The 23,623-nt window shown below is 57.7% G+C and overlaps 1 protein-coding gene across 4 annotated transcripts; it reads right to left on the reverse strand.

Moving 5' to 3' along the window:
* Positions 1 to 7,706: 7,706 nt before the first annotated feature.
* RIMS3 (regulating synaptic membrane exocytosis 3) lies at positions 7,707 to 22,757 on the reverse strand. 4 transcript variants are annotated; one of them, XM_074926183.1, is made up of 7 exons: positions 21,575 to 21,700; positions 12,518 to 12,787; positions 10,258 to 10,399; positions 10,042 to 10,154; positions 8,434 to 8,535; positions 8,189 to 8,328; positions 7,707 to 7,984 (listed from the first exon to the last, which is right to left on the reverse strand). In XM_074926183.1, the coding sequence occupies exons 2-7, from the start codon at positions 12,735 to 12,737 to the stop codon at positions 7,772 to 7,774; spliced, it is 930 nt and encodes a 309-aa protein (XP_074782284.1). In that variant the 5' UTR covers positions 12,738 to 12,787; positions 21,575 to 21,700; the 3' UTR covers positions 7,707 to 7,771. The 4 variants fall into 4 exon arrangements, with proteins under 4 accessions (XP_074782284.1, XP_074782283.1, XP_074782281.1 ...); XM_074926182.1 differs by lacking the exon at positions 21,575 to 21,700 and adding an exon at positions 22,685 to 22,757 and having other exon boundaries at positions 7,707 to 8,328; XM_074926180.1 differs by having other exon boundaries at positions 7,707 to 8,328.
* Positions 22,758 to 23,623: the final 866 nt, after the last annotated feature.

The raw sequence follows: 23,623 nt of genomic DNA on the forward strand, positions 1-23,623 counted from the left end.
TTGTGAGCCCTGAGCTGATGGTATGCTGCTTGCATATTATTCACAGTATTAATTTTCTTAAGTCAAAACCCGCTCTCGTCAGGCAAAAAAAGAGGGTTCCTTCCTCCCCAGTGTATCTGGTTTGGAGCAGGGGGAGAGTTGGCTTTCTTAAGCCCCACATGGGTTTGAGATGGATGTTTTGAGAAGCTCAACTCAAGCACAGAGAAAAGTTTTCAAGCTGGCTTTAATCATCTTCACTTGCTGCCCCAATACTGTACATGCAGGTACAAGCCAATGAAAATGTGAATACTTCAGGGTTTTTTTTTTTTCCTCCTTGGGAAAACTGGCTAAGAATATTTTACAAAATAGCGTGCACCCTCACAGCCATCAGTCCTGCTGCATATAAACCACAAAAATACAAGAGTTTTACATTAAGAAAGACCACACACATATAAAACATTACATAACACAGGTATAAAATTGCCATTTGCTTCTTTTTTTAAATCTATTCCCATTCTCAAGAATCCATCACAAGCCCATCCCCTTGTCTTGAACATGGAACTGGGGCTTAAAAGACCCCAAGTTCACCCCTCTGCGGCATTTATTTTAAAGTGGAGTTGTTAAACTTAGGAATCTGTCATCAAAGCCAAGTTTATCACAGAATACGAGTGGGCTAGTGAAGGCAGCCGGATTTGTTCACTCATGCAATTACATCCTGGCTTCTAGAAGCACAGAGCTCCCCAGGGTGAGTGTGTCCATCCTGTCCCGCGTTCTGCAACTAACCCTCCTTCTCCCTGCAGGTAGCAGCTGCACGCGGACAGACGTCAGCTCGGCGTGCGCCACTCGGCTGGTGCCTGTCTGCTGCCCTTTTCGTTAGGGGTCGGAGGCGATTAACTCGTGGCTAACGGAGTTCTGACAACTTCCCAGTCTAAGTGGACTCTCTCGGTTTAGGTAATTCTTTTCAATGCAACTTGTTGGGGACTCTAGGATGGAAAAACGTGAAGTAGCGTAGATGTCTGCGTCCTTGCTCGGCTGCGTCGCTCTCGTGTGACGCAGCCCTGTTGAGATACTCGCTTTCACCTTCTGAAGCCTGGGGAAGGGCTACGGTTAGAAACGGCTGCCTGAGTTGTCTTGGGTGCATCTCTCACTGCCTCGTACCTTTAACAGTCTTGGACCCTTTTTATGCCCTCTCATGCTTTTTTAGGGGGCTAACGCAGTTTAAAAGGCATAGGCTGTGTTTAAAGATGGGTAAGGTGTCGGTAAAATCCTTCACGTGACTTGTTTGGGAATATAAATTCTGATTTTTTAATTTTTTTTTGATAGGATGAATGCTTCAGTTCGGGGGGTTCTAAAAAATTCACCGGTGCTTTTCTCTGTGTGTTTGGTTTTGTGTTGTTTTTTTTTTTTTTCCCCCTGGTGCTGTTAGCAATCAAATTCAAGGACAAACTTCAATTCAGACTTGGGAGCTGCTACTTTACCGGGTGTTGTTACTAAGACAGATGTATATGTTTTTACAGTTGAGGTATAAACTTCTGAGATTAATGACAGATTCTTGAGTCCTGGATAATATCTTAAATGATCCAGGTGCTTGTTCATAGCTTAAATTTGAGGTGGGGAGTAGGACAACATGATGGGGAAGATTATTTACTTTTAACTGCATGAAAAGATCAAGCCCTTTTAAGAAAACAAGGCCACCAACTTCAAAGTGCTAACATTCAAGAGGCATCCGCTGCCAGGGTCCCTGGCCGGTTGGGTACAAGGAGGGGGTGCTGCTCCGTCCAGAGGCCCTCTGCCATCAAACATTGCTCACGTCTCACTGCAAGTGTTAGGACAAAGTTCCTTTTTTTTTTTTTTTTCAGCAAGTGCTGGGATCTAGCAGATACACACAGACCGATCCCGTTAGCGAACTGGATCGATGTTCAGTACCTGTCCCCCGCTGGAGGGACTCCCTCTCCATCTGTGCTACAGACAAAAGCTTTAGTGAGGGTTTAGTGCCCCTCCAAGAGCAGCTGCACTGTCCTCAGCATCCGCTTTGTGGGAGGGGAGGGCGATGGGGAGAGCAGGACTGCAAAAAAGGGGCAGCCTTGGGAGAACTATTTCTCTCTGTGCTTTTTAACAGAGAGAAGAAAGGGGGGTTCCTCCTGTCTGGCCAAGTCATCCCTCCCTCCAGAGGAGCGCTCTGGCCTCTTGCTTCCCTTGCCCTGTAGCTCAGCGATCAGTAGTGCAAGTGCTAAAGGAAGCCGAGGTGGCGCTGGCAGGAGCCAGCGTGGGAGCAGGTGGGAAATGCACGCCCCGTAGAATTGCTCTTCATTGCACAGTCACAACAAAAAATAACCTGAATGTGATCGAGTGCACTAAGCTCTGGTTCTTAAAAAAAAAAAAAAAAAAAAAGGAAAAGGAGGGGAAGAAGAAGAAAAGAAAAAAAAAATAATGAGGTATACCAATAATCGGAGCTCCAGCCAGGCACAGTGGTCACACCAGCTCTCGCGCCTTGGTGGCAGCTGCTTTCCCGGGGGTTCCGGCTGCTGCCGCGCTCCATCCTGCGGCCGTGCCCGAGGCGGATGGTCGGGGTTAAACAGTGTGGCGGTTATTCAGACAGCAAGACAAACACTTAGGCCCTTTACTGTACATTTTTTTTTTTTTCCAAGTCTACTTTGAAAACCTAAATCTTCCCCAAATACGGACCAGCTCAGTCAGGGTGAGCGTTATTGTCACGTCTGGGCGCTGAGTCTGTGTTGGGTCACTTCAGCTGTGTCACACGTAGCACGTCTTTACCCCACCAATTCCAGCCGTGCTTATTGCAGACACTTTTCTCCGTAGGAAGTCTTTTCTGCAGCCTTTCAACCTTCTTTTTAGTTCATAAACTCAACTCTTGCACCTCTAACAACCAGCCGAGGGTTGGGGTGTTTTCTACGCTTGTGAACGTGAAGTAGAAGGAAGACTTCCAGTTGAAACAGCTTTGCTAGAGAACCACTGGAGTGGGCTGTCATGCCTTTGGCACATCACGGGATGCAAACCGTGCTTTTACTGAAGGTAATTTTACAGATCTGTCCGGAGGCATGAAAACCCAAAGGAAAGCAGAGAGAGCTCTTAATATCTTTTTCCGTCTGTGATGCAAAACACATTTAGACTTTGAATTCAGCCATCGAGAAGAACGGTGCCTGAACGCTGTTCCTTGACCTTTAAAATGCAGTTATTTTCCAAATCAGTAGCCAAATGCACACCCTTAAGGAAGTTTACAGATGTGCATTGTCCAAGCGTTTCACATCAATCTGAGAAGAAGCGTCTGAGTCAACTGGAAGAAAATAGAAGGTGGATTCTTAATGCCTGAAAAAACCTCACTAGTGCTGTTTTTATAAACGGCCTTAGATCAGTAAAGACCCTTAGAGTGTACTCACTGCTGTGAGTATCTGCAAGCCCACTTAACGAAGTGAAGGTACTTCAGTGTGTTAACTCCTCTCACGTGCACCGATGTGCACAAACACGTACAAGACAGGTTTGGCTTCTCCAGTCTCATCGCTGCTGGAGCAGTCGCGGGAGAGCGACCAGAAGCGATTCCCTGTCAGCGAAGGGGATCCCGCTCCCACAGGAGTTTCTGGTCTTGTATTTGCAGTCAAGAGCTACATCTGTAACTGCTTCTGGAGAAAAGGTTTTAAGAGCTGGAAAAGGTGGCTGTGGAGGGAATGCTTCCCACCGTCTCCGTTGCTCTGTGGCGTTTCCCAAAGCCACTGAACAGGTTTAGTTTTCTGATTGCTGGCCAGGTAGTTGGTTCTGTATCTCACTTGATTTCCGGAAAACTATGTCTAAGCATCTTCTCCCCGTGCTCTCAACGCGCTATGACGTTGATGAAATGGGAGCTGATTGCTGATTAAGCCCAGAAGCCTGGCCCACCTTCTGGTGCCCAAGAAAATTCTCACTCACCTTTGGCAAATAAAACCCATTCCAGGCCTGTAGAAAACCCAGGGCTAACTTGGAACTGGGTGTGAAATCATGTAGTGTTTTCCGTGCTTTGCTGAGTGGCTGTGACTTGTTTCTTATTAGAGTTTAGGGGATGTTTAAGTAGCATTTCAAGGCTGTTTTGGCAAAATCCATCCTTGTTACTCCAGCAGGGTGCCTTGATTCTGACACCAGCATCCACTGTCAGCTGCGCTGTAGTAAGGTCGTCTGTGTCTTGGGTGGGTGCTACGTGCTGGGCATAAAACAGGCTGCAAAGCTGCTTCAGTTTAATATTAATTATTTTTTCTAGGGGGAAATATCTGGAAAGTTGAATGGTTTGAATTTCCTTTCCTGATGGAAGGTGGAGGAAAAGAAGGAAATAATCTAACCATAATGCCTCGTCAGTGCAGCCACTTTTTGCAAATCATATAGTACGTTTTTTTTAAAAAAAAAAAATTGCCCTTTACAATAAAACATTCCCCCAGAAAAAAACCTAGAGTCCAGAAGCTTGTGGCTTTTTAGGTGTGTTGCCTGTAGGAAGCAACTGGATGTCTTGGGTTTTTTGTTTTTGTCGTTCGAGGAGGGAAAACATCCAACACGTGGTCTCACGGGTTAAGAAATGAGAAGGAGCTGATGTTGCAATGTAAACGTGACGCACTTTGGTCTCCTTTTGTTTTAGTTTTTCCACGCAAGTTTAAGGTGGGTCCTGACCCAGGTGCTTCCCCAGAGAAGTGAGGACCAGCTCCCTGCGGGGACTGGGCACGTAGTGCTGAAAGTGAAGAATAGTGAAAGTCTTGATGGATTTCAGTCTAGTGAGTAAGTGACAGTCATTTCACGTCATGGGCAGGGTGGCTCCACCTTGCTGGTCTTGATGAGCAGGAGGAATCGTTCCCACAAAGCCATCACGTTGCAGCAAAGGAGGATTCACCACTGAGCTGGGGGGGGGCGGCCTCTTCTGATGTGAGCTACGCTGTTCCCCTCCAGCGCATCCTCAGTCTTAACGATGAAAAATAAACCAAAATATTTGGGTTTTCCCTGGAGGACCCAGGTGTGCCTTCCAGATGACAGTTCTTTGCTCTGGGTTTTCAACTGGCGCAGAACCAGTGAGCCTTTTGCTAGACCTCAGGTATGTGCACACCCGGCCGACCCGGTGTTGCTGCTGCTTTTCATCTGCTTCTGTTCTCTATCTCAAGAACAGCGTTTCTTGCTCGTGAAGAGGGGGAGTAGTAAAGCTCTGCAGCTCGCTGCAGGAATGTGCAGCCAGCGAGCTCTGTGCTGGAAGGGGAAGGGGGTGGGATGCTGTGTCCGCACCAGCGAGCAGAAAATACCCGCAGAGCTCCCTGCTCTGCCCACGCTGCTCTTCCACCTCCCCGCGGACATGGTTGTTGTCCTGCCACAGGCAGATTTTTCATTTTTTCTATTGAAACGGAGTTAGTAAAGCAAAAGCAAACAATTTTAGCTTGAAGGAGCAGAAAGCTTTTCCTCTTAAGATGCCTTCCCTCATGTATATTCAAAAATCCGGGGCAGGGAGAGTTTAGCCTCATCCAGGCGTCGTTGACCTCATATAACTGCTTCGTGCTCTGGAAGGAACGTCATGTTCAAACCATTGTTTATTCCTGTTTCAGTAGTCAGGGCACTGAGTTTGCTTCCTCAAACCGCTCGAGACAGCGCGTCTCCTGGTCCTACGCGTCGCCGTTCAGCACGAGCTCAGAAATCAGCAGGTATTGCTCTAGCAGACGGGATTTAATCCTTTACAAGGCAGGTGTCGGGGTCCTGAAGCAGACCCCTCTCCATCCCCGGTCAGCAGCATCCAGCCTACTCTTTTTCTCAGAGGTCTAGAGCGATTTTTGATTTGGTAAAGATCCAAAGTCCACGATAGCAGCTGAAATTCCTCGGCACGATGTCGCTAAAATCGTGGTGGTGTGGGGTAAACCAGCCACCGAGCAGTGGAGTTTTGCTGACCCCCGGGTTTGGGTTTGTGGAAGGGACAGCTTCATCACAACAGTCTTTTCCTTCAGGTTTGGTTTTGTTCCATTGTGGCAACAGGTTCGAGCTGGTTCGTTGTTCCTGGTGTCACCAGGAGAACCACAGGTTGGTTTCGTTGTGCTCTGTGCATTGTGAAATTCTCTGCCAATAAATAATTGTAAAAAATCCCAACTGTGCTGTGGGTTGATTTGTGTTAAAGACTGAAGGTCAGAGCCATCTGGTCAGCAAAAATTCCCTATTAACCTTTTGTCCTCTTCCAGTCTCAAGACTGCTCCCCTTTTGGTGTGTTGGTTTGTTTTTTTTTCCTCTCTTTTGGAAACTGATCCTTCAGGACAGTCATTGTATTAAGTGTATTTTGTGAAGAAACCAGAGTTTCTAGTGGTGTCTCCCCTGAGTATTTTCAGCAAATTTCATTAGGCACCTTCAAAAAAAGCTTCCGTAATTCTCGGTTTTGCTACAAGAACTGGTCCCTCGGGGGGAACCAAAATGCTGCTTTAAAAACAAACAAACAAAACATACAAACAACAACAAAAAAAAAAAAAAAAAAAAACACAAAAAAAAGACCAAAAAAAACACACTCATCCTGATAATAAATTCAAAGCATCTAGTCCTTTGTTCGTAACCTCTCAGTCACCCTAATTTCCAGATCAGCAGAAGATGCTGTTGAGATGTTCCCCTGTAGCGTACCACCAAGTCGAGAGTCAGAGAAAGGCGCGTCCTGCCGCGGGGCCCGGCAAACCCTCTGCTTCTACTTGAAATTCTAGTAGACCCGAGGAGGGGACCCCACACCTGAGGAGAGCACCCCAGACCTCGAGCTGGCCCTCGCAGGAGGAAGGGGCAGGGAGGCAGACGATCAACCAGCATCACGATATTCCTGCTCCGTCGGGTCACCTTCTCCTGACTCGAATTTTCACGTGAGGCATCACCAAGTATCTATTTCGGGTCTTGCTTTGGCTGTACAAGACCACGGTCAGTGGTGAAACACGAGGGTAAGACCAGCGTATGCTTAGGTGAGGTGAGTGCACCTTTTTCTGTTCTCTCTCGCTTTGGCAATGTCACTGGTCACAAGCTACATGCTACCAAAAAAAAAAAAAAAGAAGTTAAATAAAAAAAAAGAAAAATGGCCACCAGAAGTGCTTGCTCAGTGTCGCAGGAATTGTGTCAGAAAACAAACAAATGGGAAGTGACTGGCAGATGTTTCCGGTCAATCCAGAGTCTCTTAGATATTGCAGAGAGTGAGTGTGTTTTTCGCACGTGGCAAGCTACATAATAGAAGATGCTACATTCCTCGGGAAAAAAAAAAAAAAAACAAAAACCAAAAAAAACCCAGTGCTGAGTTGGATTTTTTTTTCTGAGGTTTTTTTTTTTTTTTTTTCTTTGAAAAGCTACTTTTTCCTCAGAGGCAAGGAAATGAAATCGAAGGAAAAGAAACCTTGTCAACATGCTGCCTGCAGCGGCGCTGAATGAATCAGACCGAGATGCTCTCGCCGGGTGGTCGAGAGAGAGACGCGTCGCTTCCCACGGGACGAGGGGCGGTAACAGTCTCGGGATGGGGCGGCAGTCGCGGCCCTCGGTCTGCCTCACGGGGAGGGGGTTTTCTTTTTGCTTCTCCTTCCCCCTGCCTCAAAACACGCAGCCCTCGCTCCCTCACCGCCTTCCTCCTCTGCGCGCCGGGACGCGTGTTTGGGGAGGAGCGTGTCGAGAGCGGGTTTGTTTCGGGAAGGAGGTTTTTAAAAATAAAAAAAGAAATTAAAAAAAAAAAAAAAAGGAGAAAAAAAAAAAAAAGGACAGGGTATTTACAGCTATCCACTAACAGTTTTGGTAGGTCAGGATGTCTGCGTCCCCCTCCCGGCCTCTCCTACCGACCTGCCTACGGGCAGGAGGGGCTGGTGGAGCTCTCCAGGGAGGACTGGGAGAGGCGGCGCGTCAGGGGTCCGATGCTGGAGTCGGCCAGCGAGGAGGTGGGGAAGAGTTTGTACCAGCCCGCCACCGCGCTGGAGAGGTCGAGCTCCTCCAAGACGATCTGGGCCATCCCCATGAAGCACTTGTGGTCCATGCGCCCGTAATCTCCCCAGACAATCACCTGTGGGGCAGAGAAGGCATTGGGGGGAGCTGCCCCGCTCGCCGGCGGGGAGTTGTGGGGAAAACTCAGCAAACTGAACGTTCCCAGCTGGAAGGGACCTGCCGCGATCGGGGTAGGGAGGCTGAAGGGCAGCAGTGAGGACGCTGGGTTTCTGCTCCCCTGATCCCTCCCTGTCCCCGGGTATCTGTGCGGGGAGAACATCACCTGCAGGACTTTGCCCTGGGGACTCTCCTCGAAGAGCAGAGGCTGCTGGTACGACGGGTCGCAGGTTTTCTTCACCACCTTGGTCTTCTTCTTGGCCAGGCAGACGCCGTTCTCCAGCAGGTAAACTTTCACGTAGGTGGCTGCATTGGAAAAATGGGCGAGAAACTCTTTGACTCGGAGCAGGCTGGGCTGGTCCCAGCACAGCACCTCCATCCCTGACCCCCTCCCTCCCCACAGCCACCTACCAGGGATGGACTTGGAGCCCATCTTCGGGATGAGGCCCCTCGCCTGGATCACCTCCACCTCCAGCTGCCCGTTGCGGTCAGCCATGCCGACGTGGACGTCACCTAGGCGGAGGGACGAGACGCGCTCAGCACCCTCCCCGACGGCCACCTCCCACCAGCTCTCCCTTTCGGTGCTGACAAAAAGCTGGGGGGGTGTGTGTGTGTGATGTCATCTCCAGGGCTGGCACCCCCAGGCCGCTGCCTGCTCCCCAGCCTCCGCACACCCAGCATCCCGCCCGCGGGATTTCTCGTGGCTTTGGAGGAAGGACAAAGCTCAGCTGATGTGAAGACGCTCGGATTGGAGCAGCAAAGGGAGAACTGGGTGAGAGCCCCCTCCTCCCCGCCAGCTCCATCCCACGGCAGCCTCGCAGGGGGATTTTTTCCCTCATGATGGGAAAAGGGGCTGGGTTAACTGGGGCTGTGCCTCAGCCGGGCGATGCCAAGGGGCAGGCGAGACCCTGGTAAGAGCGGGAGAGGCTGGGGCAGGAGGGGTTGGAGGCTGAGCACCCCACCTGCCCCCATCTCCCCAGGGGTCTTCCCAACTCCCTGCGGAAAAGCATCTGCAGGAAAAAACGTGGCCGGGTGCCTCTGGAGCTGGGTGCGAAGTTGTTCTCCCACTTACATTCTCCTGCTCGTACATACGTATGTCCCCCGGCCGGCGGGTCCCCGTCACTCGCTGCCTTGTGGCCCTGGGGAGGGGGGAGTGGGGACGGGGAAGGGGCCAGCTCATGTCCCAGCGGGGTTTAATAGGAGCGAGATGAACCTGGATGTTCTGGAAACACACTCGGTGGTTCAACGCCAAGTCATGGCCAGCGCCGGGGGCTGCACGAGGAACCGGCCGGTGGGGGAGGAACGAGCTGATGCTGCGGCAGGGGGGGCGGCAGGAGCCGTAGGGATTCCGCGTGTGGGACCTCGCCCCAAGGGCAGCCAACATTGTCCCCTCCCGAGGGGGACAGTGGGCAAACACAGAGGGGTCCAACTGCCCCCACCTCCCTTCCCTTCCCTCCCACTGGGGGTTTATACAGGGCCGGCAGGACCATGTCCCGGGGCTGGGGGGGCAGGATAAGGAACCCTGGTCACGGTGACCCCCCAGGGCAGCTCTTGGCAGCTCCAGCCTCTCAGCAGGACACGGGACAGACACCTTGGTGTGCCCCGGGAGCAGCTGGGGACACGCTGCTGGCTGGGAACCGAGACTTAGGGCGTGACTTTCTATAACCATTTTGGATTTAAAAGGGAAAAATGGAAGAAAACACGGTTTTGTTGGGGTCCCCTCTGCAGTGGGATGCTCGGGGCAGCCGATGGGCAGCAGAGCAGTCGAAGAAGCCCTGGAAAAAGGCAGAGCTGCTTCTTCCCCTGGGGGGTGTCCTGCCCTGAGCCCTGCACGGGACGTTCCCCCCCTCCTCGCAGAGCCGAAGGTCAGAGCACCCCCGGCCACTTTCTCCTCCTCAGCCTGGAGCCTCCTTTTGCACCACCCAGCGCCGCACCGGCCACGACACAGCCCTTGCTGTGGGGGGCTGAAGCCGGCACCCCCATCCCCGGGGCAGGGAGCCCCCTCGGCCGGACACTCACCCATCGGCGGGGTGGCCAGCGTCTGCCGCCCCACCAGCTGGCCTGGCCCCAGCCCGTCGAGAAAGTCGCTGAACTGGCTCTCGGCGCCCAACCGGGTGGTGGGGAAGATGAACCTGTGCCGGGGAGAGCAGGGAGAGCATCGGGCTGCCGGCCCTCGAGCGAGATCCCCCGGGAGGGGGCTCAGCCCCGGGTCCCGTCCCCCCCGCGGCGCCTTACGTGCCGTCGGAGCTGTTGCTGTTGGTGCTGCCGTCGGTGGATTCCCGGCTGCCTTGTCGGGTGACCCTGGTCCTCATCTCCACCGCGATGCCGGTCTCCGTGCTCCGACGGATGTTGCTGCGAAGCTTTTTGGGGCCACCCTCTGGAAGCCAAAACAGGGGGTGAGGTTGGGAAGCGCCCACTGCCCCCCACCCCGACCCTCCTGTGGGACCAGATGTAAGAACCAGGGTGCGGCGCATGGCCGGAGCCTCCCCGCGTGCTGCTCCCTGCCCTCCTTCACAGAATCCCAGACTCATCTCGGCTGGAAAAGCCCCTGAAGCTCCTCCAGCCCAACCATGACCCTCACCCTGACCGTTCCCAACTCCCCCAGACCCCTCAGCGCTGGCTCAGCCCGACTCTTCAACCCCTCCAGGGATCCCGGGGACTCCCCCCTGCCCTGGGCAGCCCATTCCAACGCCCAACAGCCCCTTCTGCACAGAAATCCTTCCTCAGAGCCAGCCTGACCCTGCCCTGGGCAGCTTGAGGCCATTCCCTCGGGGCCTGGCGCTGGGGCCTTGGCTCCAGAGACTCATCCCCCCTCTCTGCCCCCTCCTGGCAGGGAGTTGCAGAGGGCCAGGAGGTCTCCCCTCAGCCTCCTCTTCTCCAGACTGAACCCCCCCAGTTCCCCCAGCCGCTCCCCAGCAGACCTGTGCTCCAGACCCTGCCCCAGCTCCGTTGCCCTTCTCTGGCCACGCTCGAGTCACTCAATGGCCTTTTTGGGGTGAGGGGCCCAACACTGAACCCCCTCAGCGAGGGGTGGCCTCCCCAGTGCCGAGCCCAGGGCTCAGATCCCTTCCCTGTCCCTGCTGGCCACGCCAGTGCTGACACAAGCCAGGATGCCACTGGCCTTCTTGGCCCCCTGGGCACACTGCTGGCTCCTGTCCAGCCAGCTGGCAATCACCCCCCCAGTTCCATCTCTGACTGGCAGCTCTCCAGCCACTCCTGCCCAAGCCTTCGGTACATTCTGCATCATGATTTTTACAGCCTTTCCCTGGGGATGAAACCCCACAGGACCCCACACGGGCACACACGTTCCGGTGCCACACACACCGAGCTGGAGAGCCAGGAGCTGCCCCCTCCATGTCCCAGCCCCGTCCCCCCAGCATTGCCTCAGCCATCTCCCCACCTGCTGAGACCTGCCAGACTCAGCTCACATGTGCCGACACCATCCCAGCCCGCTGCCTGGCCTGTGCTGCTGCCGAGCCACCTCCCAGCCTCCAAAAAATCCCCAGGGCCCCATTGGCACGTGCCGATGTCCCCGTGCCACGGGGGACAGGCACCCCCCCAGTGCCACAAGCGGGCCCGGCCCCCACACTGACTGATCTCTGTCTCTCTCCACGCGGTTCCCCCCATCCCTGCAGCCACATGTCCCGGGCGGTGGCAGATGGCAGGAGGAGGAGTGTGGCACGAGCATCCACCACTGGCATCGCCGGCAGCCCCGCTCCTGCCGTGTGAGCGTGTGTGTGTGTGTCGGCACCGCGCCGCGGCTGCTCCTGGGGGAGCCAGGTTTGTCCTGGTAACTGGGGGCTCCCCCCGTGGAAGCGGTTGCCTGAGCCTGGCAGCTCCCCCCGCCAGGAGCGGGTGCTGCTCCCCTGGGCACTGGCAGCCAGGAGGGGCCCGGTCCTGCCGTCCCCAGATGAGGTTCTGCCCGGCTCTGGCACTTTTTGCTTGGCTTTTGGGGATAATTATACCCCCTTCAGAAACACTGCGGATGTGCAGGGTTGGAGGGCTCCAAATTAACTCGTTTCTTTACAGAACACTTCCCAAATCATGAAACGCCAACAAGAACTGGAAGAAAAAAGCAATAACTAGAGAAAAGGCCTGCACTAAAATGAGCTTTTTGCTTCGCCTGCCCTTTAAAAAGCTATTTTAAGCATTTAAATATTTCCCAGAGCCAGACCATTTGACAAGTCCTCTCTCCGAGCTCTCTCCCTCTCTGCCCTCAGCCAGGACTGGCCATTACTGGGTGGGGGGACACTGAGCCCAGATCCCCCACACCGGCAGAGCTCCGGCAACATCCCCACCTCAGGTTTGCAGACGGTTTTGGCACCTGGAGCAGTGCCGATGTGTCGAGGACGGGGGGTTTACAAGGGGCGTTTTTGTGTCTTCATCAGACACGGGCAGCTCGAGTGTTGCTTTGGGCAGCCGGGCACGCGCGGGGCTCCTAAAGCAAAGGGCCGAGGCGGGGGCTGGCAGCGGCGGGGGGCCGGGGGGTGCTCACCGGTCTGGTTGAGCTGCAGCGTGCTCTTGCTCCACTGGGACAGCCCCACGATCGCCACCATCTTGGCGCCCAGGCTGGAGCGTCTCTTCTTGCTGGCGGTGACGGCGACGGAGTCGGCGCTGCCCCGCGCGCTCTTCTCGAGGTTGTACATCTCGCCGCTGATGCTGGAGCTGCGGACGACATTCCTGGCCGCCGAGGAGCTGGCATCCCCGTTGAACATGGTCGGCCGCTCGCGCGCTCGCCCGCCCCGGCTCTGCTGGGTGGGATCAGCTGCGGGGGGAAGCCGGGGGACATGTGAAGACCAGTAACGGCAGGTGGTGGCACTGGCCATGTCACTGCTGTCACAGCAGAGCAGCCCCAAGGGGTGGACAGTCCCCCAAGACGCTTACAAAGCCATGAAATTCCAGTGACACAACCCGTCGGGACCATTTTTCCCACCCATGGGGGCAGGGGCTGGTGAGGGAAGGGGGGTGCAGGACCCCCCCATGCAGCCAGGTCATGGGGTGAAGCCCCCAGCCCTGGGAGACATGGGGAGCACCCTGAGCCCAGGTGGGCAGAGGGCTTGGTGTGTCACCAACCCACCCGGCTTACGAGTGGGACCCTGAGGCTTGGGGACAGCCCTGTCCGCCCCCACTGAAGTATCCAAAATTACAACCAGCAAAGTTCCTCCCGCGCGTCTCCTCCTCCGGACGGCGGCTGCTGCATCCCTACGTGCTGCTCCAGCCCGAGATGGCTGCCTGTCCCGGGCGCTGGATGCAGCCCCGGCCCCGCAGACCTCGCCGGGCTGCTGCTGGGGTCCACGGTGACAGGCTGGTGCCTGGAGGGGCCCCGCAGATGTGCCAAGGGTGACGGGGTGACGGGGACCGCGGCGTTTGATGCGACGCGGCTGCCAGACCTCCCCCCCAGCACAGTGGCTGCTGCTTTCCCTTCACCATGAATATTTAAACTCCAGTGGGATGGGAGTTATCCATCTTCCAAGGAAAGGTGAATTATTAACTCCAGGCCAAGCGATGCCACTTTATGATAATGGATGGAGGCAGTGCCTGGAAAAATATTTCTCTTTCAAGAGGGAAAGGTGGCTGCAAACGTAGAGGATTAATTATGGCTGGGAGTGGGGGAGTGGGGCAAGGCGAGGGGTTCTGCTGCCATCAGGGGAAGGAGCTTCACAGGGGCACAGTTGGGCTGAGACCTGGCAGGAGCCGTGGGCTCAGCTCCAGCACTGCTGAGCTCCCAGATTATCAATTACAGAAGGGATGCGAACAGGGGCAAGCGGGCAATTAGTCATTAATATCATTAATGAGCTCCCAGAGAACAGCGGCCCATCCCACGTTTCCCTTCTGGCTGGTGTTTTCCTCCCCTGCTCTGCCCGGGCTCCCTCGGGTGAGCGTGTGGCAGTGACCCCTCGCTGCCACCCTCCCCTCCTCACGCCCAGCGGTTCTTGTTACCAGGCAGGACCCTGGCACAGCCACTTGCGTTCGCCAAGATGTGGGGTATGCCACGACCATAGCACACGCTTCCCCTCATGTCCACGTGTGCACGTGGGATTTTCTGCCCTCGCTGCTGAACAGACACTTGCACGAGGGCTCGAGCCCCTTGGATAAAGCCGTTGGCACTGGGCGAACACCAGCCCCGCAGCCTGGAGCCGCCTGGCATGGCCGTGTGCCGACGGGAAGCCAAGACGGGTGAGAGCAGCCAGCAGCACTCACCCTACACTCAGCATTCGCTCAAGATGGGTCAGGGCTGAGCTATGACCTTAAAGACCTTTGGGACCTCTGGAATGAGCATTTTCCAACACCTCCAGGCACCCTCCAGGCTCCAAACCCGTCTGTGGCCGCTCACAAGGGCTGGGGTTGCTCTTGGGAAGCTCCTGCAGCAAGAAACAGGCCCCAACCACTTCCCCAGGCGCAGCCCTCGCGCACCCTGGGGCTCACGCCGCTTCCCTTCCCCTTGCCTCAGTTTCCCCACCTGTAAACCTGACATTAGACTGCGCCTAAACAAATGCCCGTCCCTTTGCACGAGGGCTCGGCCGGGCGCAGTGCCCAGCTCAGGCCTCTCCACGCAGCGTTACGGCGAGAAGAGCCAGGGCACAACCGAGCCCCGTTATTTCTACGGCCAGGAAAACAAAAGGCTCCTGCTGCTGTTTTCCCCTCCCGGTGCTTCGGCCACCACGAGAGCACCGGGCTCTGGTGGAAGCAAATTAGATCAGGAGAGCGCAGCGCTAATGGGATCATTTCCAATGCAACACACACCAGGATAATCCACCGCAAAGGAAGCGGAGCGCACGCTCCTCAGCCCAAAGGAAGGATATTCTTTACCCTGCCCATAATTTTACCCCTTATCTCTTCTCACAATCCGCTTCTGGCCTCTGCGGAGAGCGAGTGCTGGACGGGGAGATGGGGAAGTGCCCAGTGCTCGGCGCTGAGCTCGGCCGGAGCCCGCAGCTCCCGACGCTGCCTCTGCCCCGGCTCCCGTTCCCCAGCCGCGGGTGGGGGACTCAGGGAACGGCACCAGGTTTCCCTTCACCCCCACTCCCTCTGTATTTTATTTATCCTCTCTATTGCAAACCACCGGGATTCAGAGACCCCCCTCCCTCCCTGCCACGGAAACACGTCCGCAGGCCGCCGGGGTGGGGGGCAGCCCCCACAGCCCCCACCAGCTCTTACCGCCGCCACGCACCGTCCTTGCGGGGAACAACCACCACGACCGTGAGCCCCGAGAAGTTCCCCCGCGAGCCAGCCCCCGTTCCCCCGCCATGGCTGCGGGATGTCGGGAGCCACCGGGCACCGGCCGAGCAGCCGGGAGAGGTGTCATGGCTGGAGCATCCCCCCGGCTGCCCAGCGGACACGCAGCCAGCGCCCGACGCCGATGCACAACGCGCAGCCGAGCACGACCAGCAAGAAAACGGGTTCCCTGGTGCATCTGGATCGCCGCCGCTGCGGCGCAGGAGCCCCGGTGAGGCTGCCGAGGCCGAGTCCTGCCCTCCCCACACTGGCACCCCAAAGGAAAAGAGGAGACGGAGGCATCTTACCGCCCTGCGCCGGTGGAGGAGGACTGGGCAGCACCCACCCTGCTCTCCCCGCCGAGGAGACTCAGCCCCCCAGCCCCATCCCCGGCTGGAGACGGAGGGTGACGGGTCTGGTTAATCTTTAAAGGGTTCTGGAGAGCGGGGCTGAGCCGGCGCTGCTTCAGCATCTCCTTCAGCATCTCCATGGTTACATCGCTGACCCAGTTCTCCTCCCAGCCCCGAGCTGGGGCAGAGCTGGGTGGGATGCGTCTCGGTGCGGCTGAGGGCATCCCTGTGTCCGGCTTCGGGCACCCCATGACCCCGCTGGGTCCCCCCAGCAGGGTGTCACGGCCGTGCCAGGCGATGATGGAGCGGGGAGCGAGGCAGCACAGAGGGTGGGGGGTCACAGGTGACCCCAGGGAGGGGATGGGGCTGTACAGCCCCACTGCTGGCGCACCCCAGGGACTGGACGGTGTCAGGGGTTGTGAGGGAGCCCTGGCCCCAAATATCCCACTAAAATAGAAATGAGGAGCAAAATATTCATGGGAAAAGTGGGGTGCTTTGGCAAAGGAAGGAGAGAAGAGCCCATTGGGTGCCCCCACACAGGTGGGGAAGGGCCCCTGACAGCAGGTGGGGAGAGGAGGAGGAGGAGGAGAATGAGGAGGAGGGAGGCGATAAATAAGCATGGTGGGGTTGCCTTGCCAGGGAAGGGGGCAGAGGGATTTTTTGGGGCTGTCTGCTCCCTCAAAGCCCTCAGGGTGGGTGTCCCCAGGGAGAGATGGCGTTGGCAAGCCCTGGCAGTGGGGCAGCAGGTCCTCTTGCCCCTGGGGCTACCCCTGCAGCCCCCAAACCCCTGTTCTGGGGCTGCCTCCAGCCTGGGGGGCAGCACTGAAGTGCTGCTGGCATCTGGAGCAGGTAGGCCCTAAAATCAGCATTTTTGGGGGAAGAAAAGCTCGTAGAGCTGCTGCTACAAGGCACTGCCAGTTCTGAGCAGGGTGCAACACGCTGGGGCAAGCTGCAGCAGCACATGCTCCTCCTTGTATTAGGAAGTAAGGCAAGGGCTTATTTCCCCTAAAAGTACTTAATTCTAATTAATTGCTTCAGGTTTGATAGGCAGTTGCTCATATAAATCTAACTGCAAGAGGTATAATTCAGCACACATGAGCTGAGAACTTGCAATTCCAGCTACTGGGGTTAAATATCTCATCGCTCAGGCAGGTTATAAAAGTCATATTCTGGCTGCAACTTGCTGCAGGCACAGCAGTAATCCTCCTGCACAACCTCCTTGGGCAACAGAAGCCTTGACATTAAAGGACGGGTCCAAATGTGTTCCATTTGTAGGAAAGGTGGAGCTCAGAGGGGAGAAGTTTGGAGGGATCCTCCTGCCTGAGGGTGCTCCAGCCCCTGGGAAAACCCCCGACTGTTGTGTGAGCGAGGTTCATCAGGCCTGTGCCTGGGAGGAAGAAGAGGAGGAAGGCCACGGGCATTCTCCTGCTGGGTTGCTCCATGATTCTCCAAAAGGCAGGATTGGGTGGGAGCAGGAGAAGAAAACACCAGGAGCTGCTCGTGTGAGCAGTGCCTGGGCTCATGGGGCTTCATCGAGAAAGTGGCCGCGCAGGCGGGTCCGTCTGCGGGAGCCGGAGTCGGGGGGAAGTGCTGGTGGTCGCGGCGTGGGCGAAAGCTCAGCCCCCCGCACAGACCTGCCGATGGGGTGGTGGTGACACCGGCCGGCGCTGCGGCCTGGGGATGTCCCCAAGGGTTGAGATGGCTCGTGGAGACCAGCCCTTCCAGCGACCCTTCCCCTCTCTTTTGGGATAAGCAGTGCGATGGATTTCCTCAAGCCTGGGAGCAGATCGTGTCTGAACACCCTTTCTGCTCCGGGCGCTCTTCTGCTGTGCGGGGAGGGGGATTGGGAGCCCCCCCGGGACCCAGAGCAGGAGCTAATGGGGCCGCAGCCCTGCGTGGGGGTCTCCAGTGCAACAGTGACGCAGAAGAACCGACTGTGCCACGCTGGAGCGTGTTTTCCCCAGTCCCGCTGCGTCCCAGCGCACCTCGGCCGCGGGGACTAACTTCCACCCCCACGCACACGCGTGTCCATCTCCAGCCAGGCCGGGTGCCGCGGCTCCAGCAAAGCCACGCTCCTCAGAGCCAGGATCCCTCCGGGAGCACCGGGACGGGGAGCCGAGTCCCTCCGGGAGGGACAGGCAGGAACACGGCACCTTCCCGCACCCACCTCGTGGCCATCTTTCACGGGGTGGGGAGTGGGAGCCAGGGACACCCATATCCGTCCCTGCCTGGTGGCCTGATCTTGGGCTAAGAGATGCCAGGAGCCCCAGGCTAGTGCCCTGACCACGGCGGCCCTTTCCCCCATGTCCCTGCATGACGTCTGCTGCTCAGTTAAATCAGATCTGTGCTGAATCCCATCGTTTCCTAGGTAACATAAAAGAATCAGAGGAGCAAAAGCCACCCGGCGGGGCCGAGGCTCGGGGACAGGCAGCTCCCGCCGAGCCCAGCGTGCCAGGCTAGCTGCCGGCGGCCGAGGGCTCGTGGCTCTGTGGCAAGCACCGGGGCATCCCCGGTGGTCCGGTCTCATCCCGCAGCCATGCTGCCCGGGCCAGGCTCCCGCAGGGCAGAGCCCGGTGCTGCTGCACCCCAGTGCTGGTTTTGGCCATGATGGGCAGCTTGGGCAGGAGCAGAACCTCGCTGGGGACGTGCAGGAGTAAGCGCGGAGCAGCCGCCTTGGGCAGCGTGATGCTGCAGCCCCCAAAACTGGGCCACTTCCACGGGGAGGCAGCGGGGATGTAAGAAACCAGCCCAGGGCCTTTGGTGGCCCCGGGGGGTGGCGACACCTCTGCTCGGACCCCAACCCCTCGCCTGGTGCTCGGGCACTGAGGGCTTGCGGGGCTGGGGCTGGTACCAGTCTCCACCAGCACGGAGGGGCTGTGGGAAGGAGTTTTTCCCGTTACCCAGCAGGCGCTGCCTTCCCGGCTGCACAGCTCCGAGCTCTGCAATGCAGCTCACACCGCTCGTCTGCTGTGTGTGAATCCCATCAATATTTCATGGAGCTGCTTCCTCCAGGGGAAGGGCTGCTATCAGCTCCAGCTTTCTGCTGCTCCCACCAGCACTCCTCTTGCAGAGAACATCTGATTTTCTTCCCCTGGCAGCCAGCACCCAACAGCCCCCCCTTTCCCTCCCCTTTCTGCATCAGCAAATATTGCTTTGCTTTTCAGGGGCTCTGCATCCCGCACGGGCCAAGAGCTCTGAAGTCTCCTCGGGTTTAAATCAAAGTACTGACCATACTCTGCCCCGTGCTTGGTGCCAGCAGCCCAGACTCCGTCTGAGCGGGTCCGATCCGCCCTGCCTGGCCGCATCCAGCCCACAGCTCCCAGCTTGTTCCAGAGCCCAGCGGGAGCCAGGGGGGTAAGCAGGCTGTCTGCAAAAAAAGTTGCTTTTTAAATGCTAAGACTGCACTACTATAGCAAAAAGCTTCTTAAGGGATCAGCAGAAAACTTGCTTGCTGTTGGAAGACTTCTGTGAGCCGGAGTGATGCCAAGAGACGGCGGGACCCTGGCACTGGCCCCAGCAAACACCCATCGCTCCGCCACGGTCCGCGCCCAACCTGGCGAGAGGATCTGGGGCAGGTCCCTGGGCTGGCACCGGCACCCGTGTCGCCGGCAGAGCAGGAGGACGGCGGCGGGGCGCTGGGGAGAGGGGCGATGCAGGAGCGTGCCCGCAGAGAAGGCCAACTGCCCTCGCATCGCTCCACCAGCCAGTGACTGACTGAAATAGGTGCGATTCGGAATTTGCAGGCTGAGAGACCTCCAGCTCTGGGAGTCCCTTTGTCTGCGGGAAGGATGAGGAGCCTGGGGAGGCTCCCACCACGATCCCTCCGTGGTCCGACACAGCACCTGGGGCAGGTGGAGAGCCCCTGAACCCGACAGGCTGCGAGCAGTGTCAGTGAGGTTGTCAATCCTGCACTAGATCACTTTAAAATAATTATTAAATGAGTCTGTTTCCCTGCTACTTGAGATGCTGTGATGAAACGTTTTCAAGTGCATTGAAATGGCTGTAAGGAGATGGTGCCGCATGGCTCGGGTTTTAATAAGCAGGAAAAATAGGCGTTTTCATAACCTTAAACTGCATCTTCAATCAATGTGATGCTTCCCGTAGGGCTGTGCCGCAGCAGGAGCAGGCGGGAGCCTGCGGAGGGCCCGAGCTCGAGGGGCAGCAGAAGCTGAGGGAGGACAGACCTGGGGGGTGCAGGGGATCTTCCCCCTGACTCGGGGTGCAAGAGGTGGACCGAGATGCCGCGATCTCATCCTCTGTCCACGTCCCACAAAGGCTCATGTGGCTGTTTCCACGAGGACGGGGCTGAAACGGGGACGAAGCGAGAGCGCGGGGAGTGTCGTGCCTGCGGAGAGGAGCGTGGGGACGTGGAAGGAGGCAGGAGTTTGCCCTCGCAAAGGGCTGTCGGAGAAGGTACATCGCTCCTTGGGAGGGGGCCGTAGGCACAGCAGAAGGGATGGCTTTCAGGAGGTGCTGATGCAGAAAGAAACGGGCACGCGTCTAAACCGGGGCTGGAGGTGAGAGGTGCGGGAGCAGCCGCTCTGCTGCTCGGGGAAGGGGCCGTGTGGCGCAGCCGGCCCTGCCAGGGCTGGGTCGGGGTGGTGGCCCCTCGTCCTGCAGCGGAGGGATGACCCCGGGCTGCCAGGCCTGGCAGTGAAGCCGCTGGGTCTGTGCTGCAAGTGAAGCCCATCCCCGCGCCGCCAGGATCCACAGGCTCCTGCTCCCAGCACGCTAATGAAATAAGCAGCGCAGCCCCACGGGATGTTCCCTGTGCACTAAGTGATGCAATTCAGCCCAGAGCTAATTGTTTTGCTCGGGCTTGAAAGACTCTTCACGATGCTTCCCGGGCTCCTGGGAGCGGGCACTGGCCATCGCAGAGCCCAGCACAGCCACCAGCTCCCGCAGGGACAACGCTGCAGCTTGGTGGGAGCACCCAGGTGCTGGCCCTGGCTCTGGGGACCATTTTGGTGGCTCAGCGGACACGGCGGCTGGGCAGGTCTTTGCCCGTTCGGGTTCTTCCCCGCTGTGGGGGACAAGCGATGCCCACGCTGCCCTCGGGCTTCTCCCCACTTACAGTAACCCCAGTCAGAGCAAGCAGGGAGCAGCGCAGGGGCCTCTGCCCACCCCAGGGCATCGCTCTCACTCCTCCTCACCAGTTCTCTAACAGATTCCCGACAGAACCTGCCCAAAACACCACGGAGGGCAGAGCGGGCTCTCCGCATCGAGCAGAGTCAAAGCGATGTCCGAAGCACAGGCTGGAGCCACCGGGAGAGGCGAGCCCCGGCATTACGTGGGCTGCTCGGGGTGAGGATGAAGCCTCGAGGCAAGCCCTCCCCAGGCAGGACCCCCCACTTTCGCCTGTCCCTACCCCCCGTTTCCCCAGCGGCGGGGACCAGCGTGCACGGGACGGGGTTGACGTCAACGGGCTTTCAGCAGGGATGATGGATGGCACGGGAAAGCGCTCCCGTTCCCGAGCCGCTGGCTGGGAAACGCTGCCCGCCACCCCGAGCCGGGGAGGGCTCCGGTAACCCGGCCCTGGCAGCGCCCCGAGCCAGGGAGCCCTTGGGGAGGGGGGGAGAACGTTCGCAGCCCCCCCACTTTCGGTGCGCCGGTGTTTTTGGGGTGTTCACGTCTCTGCTCAGAGCCTGGGGTATGTTTTAGGGGTGCCAGGCGCACCTCGTCGGCAACCGCGGGGTGCAGGGGGGGGCACCGGGGCTGTCCCGCCGGGGTCAGGACCTCTCCATCCCTCCTTCTCCCCCTCCCCGTGGCTACCGGAGCTCTCATCCCGCTAGTCCCTGGCACCGCATCCGCGACGGGCATCTCCAAAAATCACTCCCCCCCGCCCCCCCACCTCACCCCTGCCTCCGGCGGGGGATGCTCCGAGGCAGGTGCGGCCCCGCTCCCGCCGGTGGCCACGGGGACCGAGGCGGTGGCCGGCCCGGGCGCCCGGGAGCGCCCCACCCCGCGCCGCCGCCGCGGGCACTCACCCACCGCCGCTGCCGCCGCCGCCGCCGCCGCCGCCCGTGCCCGCTCCTCCCCTCGGCCCCGGCGGGCTGCTGGGAGCGGCGGGCGGGGGAGCCCCGGCCCGGGCTGCCGCCGAGAGGGGCTGGCATCCCCCCGAGAGTCCGACCCGGGGCTGCCGAGTGCCCCCCGAAAGCTGCCGGCTGCATCCTGCTCCCAGCAGCTGCATGTTGAGAGCTGCCAGCTGGACCCCAAAAGCCACCGGCTGGACCCGATCCCATCTGTCAGATCCAAAGGGCTGCTGGCTGCACCCTACACCTGCCAGCTGGACCCCAAGAGCCTCCAGCTGGACCCTACACCCATCACCCAGACCCCAAAAGCTTCCAGTTGCACCCTACACCCATCAACTGGACCCCAAAAGCCTCCAGCTGGACTCTACATCCATCAAGTGGACCCCCAAATCCTCCAGTTGGACCCTACACCCATCAACCAGACCCCGAAAGCTTCCAGCTGAACCCTACATTCATCAACCAGATCCCAAGAGCCTCCAGTTGGACCCTACATTCATCAAACAGACCCCCAAATCCTCCAGTTGGACCCTACACCCACCAACCAGACCCCAAAATCCTCCAATTAGACCTTACACCCATCAACCGGACCCCAAGAGCCTCCAGTTGGACCCTACACCCATCAACTGGACCCCAAGAGCCTCCAGCCAGAATCTACACCCAGAGCTGCCAACCTGACCCTTCTCCCACCAGCTGGACCCCAAGAGCTCCTGGCCAGACCACCAACCAGACCCCCAAGAGTTGCCACCCAGACCCCAAAAGCCATCAGCCAGACCCCACACCCACCCATCAGCCTCCCAGAGCTGCCCGCGGGACCGCGGGAGGCTCCAGCCAGACCTGAAGCGCTGCCAGCCGGTCCCTGCTCAGCCTGGGTGGCCGCGGTGCCTGCTCCTGCAGGAACACATAAACCTCCCAGCTCCAATCCCTTTTGGCTGCCGTCGGAGCGCGAGCGTGGCCCTCCCGGGGGGGACGGGGACCCAGGGGGCACTTCTTGTGCCCTGGTTCCTTCCAAAGAAGAAAGTTTAGGCAGGGAGGCGGCCCTGGTTTCTGTGCTGCCCTTGGACTCACCTTGGCTCCCTGAATACAAACACTAATTTCTCTCTAAGCAGCGTCTCTTTTTACTCATGGTAAATTCCTCCAGTGCTTTCCCTGCGTTGCCTCTGCAGGCTGCACACCACGGCTGACATAGAGCCACGTGCCAGGAGGAAACCCTCCTTCGCCGACTTTAACTCTGTCCCTCCCTAAAATAGCACTGCTCTTGGATTTCCCAGTGGGTGGGCTCCCCATCCTTGTCATGCCGGGGGGCCCGGGGCTGCCACCAGCACCCTGGGCTGTGGGGAACCACCCAGCCCTCGTGGGCAAAGCCTCTGCGGGGTTCCCCGTATGGGGGTCAGGGTCTGGGGGGTGATTTGGGACCGCGGCCCTGGGGCGGGTTGGTGAGTACGGCGCTTAACGGGCATCCATCGATGGAGGAGAACTGGGGGAAAATTCCCCCTGTGGCGGCTGCTGGAGGGAAAGGGGATGCCAGGGAGAGCCGAGATGCGGCGGGTCCCGGCATTGTGCACGGGAAAGCTGGTTAAGGAGCAGGAATAGCTGAAAGAACTAAATATGGAAACTTGGATAAAACATCGCTGAAGTAGGGAGATGGTTTCCTAACAGAATTCAAAGCATATAAACAAACTCAGGGAGGGAGAGAGGTTGTCTGGAGGGGGCCTTTATGAGTAATATTTAGAAAAACTAGCTGAAAATATCTTGGTAGGGAAGGCTATTTCATCAAAGCAAGCTTCCAGTTTTGTAAAGAAAGTGTCAGTCCTGGGAACATATTGTTTTGGGGGAAGAGATAGTGAAAACATGTGCCTCAGTGGTGAAAAGCTTCTCCCTTTAAGATTTTTTTTTTTTTTTTCAGCTGCCACATTTCAACGATAAAACGTGAAGTTTCATGGCAATAACAAAATAATAATGACAAAGTTTTCAGTTCGACTGGTAGGAAACTGTCCGACTCTGCTT

This window comes from Athene noctua, chromosome 24, assembly GCF_965140245.1.
Source record: "Athene noctua chromosome 24, bAthNoc1.hap1.1, whole genome shotgun sequence".
In the NCBI taxonomy this organism is placed as follows: domain Eukaryota; kingdom Metazoa; phylum Chordata; class Aves; order Strigiformes; family Strigidae; genus Athene; species Athene noctua.

Excerpts from the sequence above, each read along its gene's own strand:
- RIMS3 (XM_074926182.1), bottom strand. The coding sequence starts at position 12,737 with ATGTTCAACGGGGATGCCAGCTCCTCGGCGGCCAGGAATGTCGTCCGC. Across the intron at positions 8,536-10,041 it reads GCTGGCCACCCCGCCGATGG|GTGACGTCCACGTCGGCATG; the intron begins GTGAGTGTCCGG and ends CCCTCCGCCTAG. Across the intron at positions 8,329-8,433 it reads GGGCTCCAAGTCCATCCCTG|CCACCTACGTGAAAGTTTAC; the intron begins GTAGGTGGCTGT and ends TTTCCAATGCAG.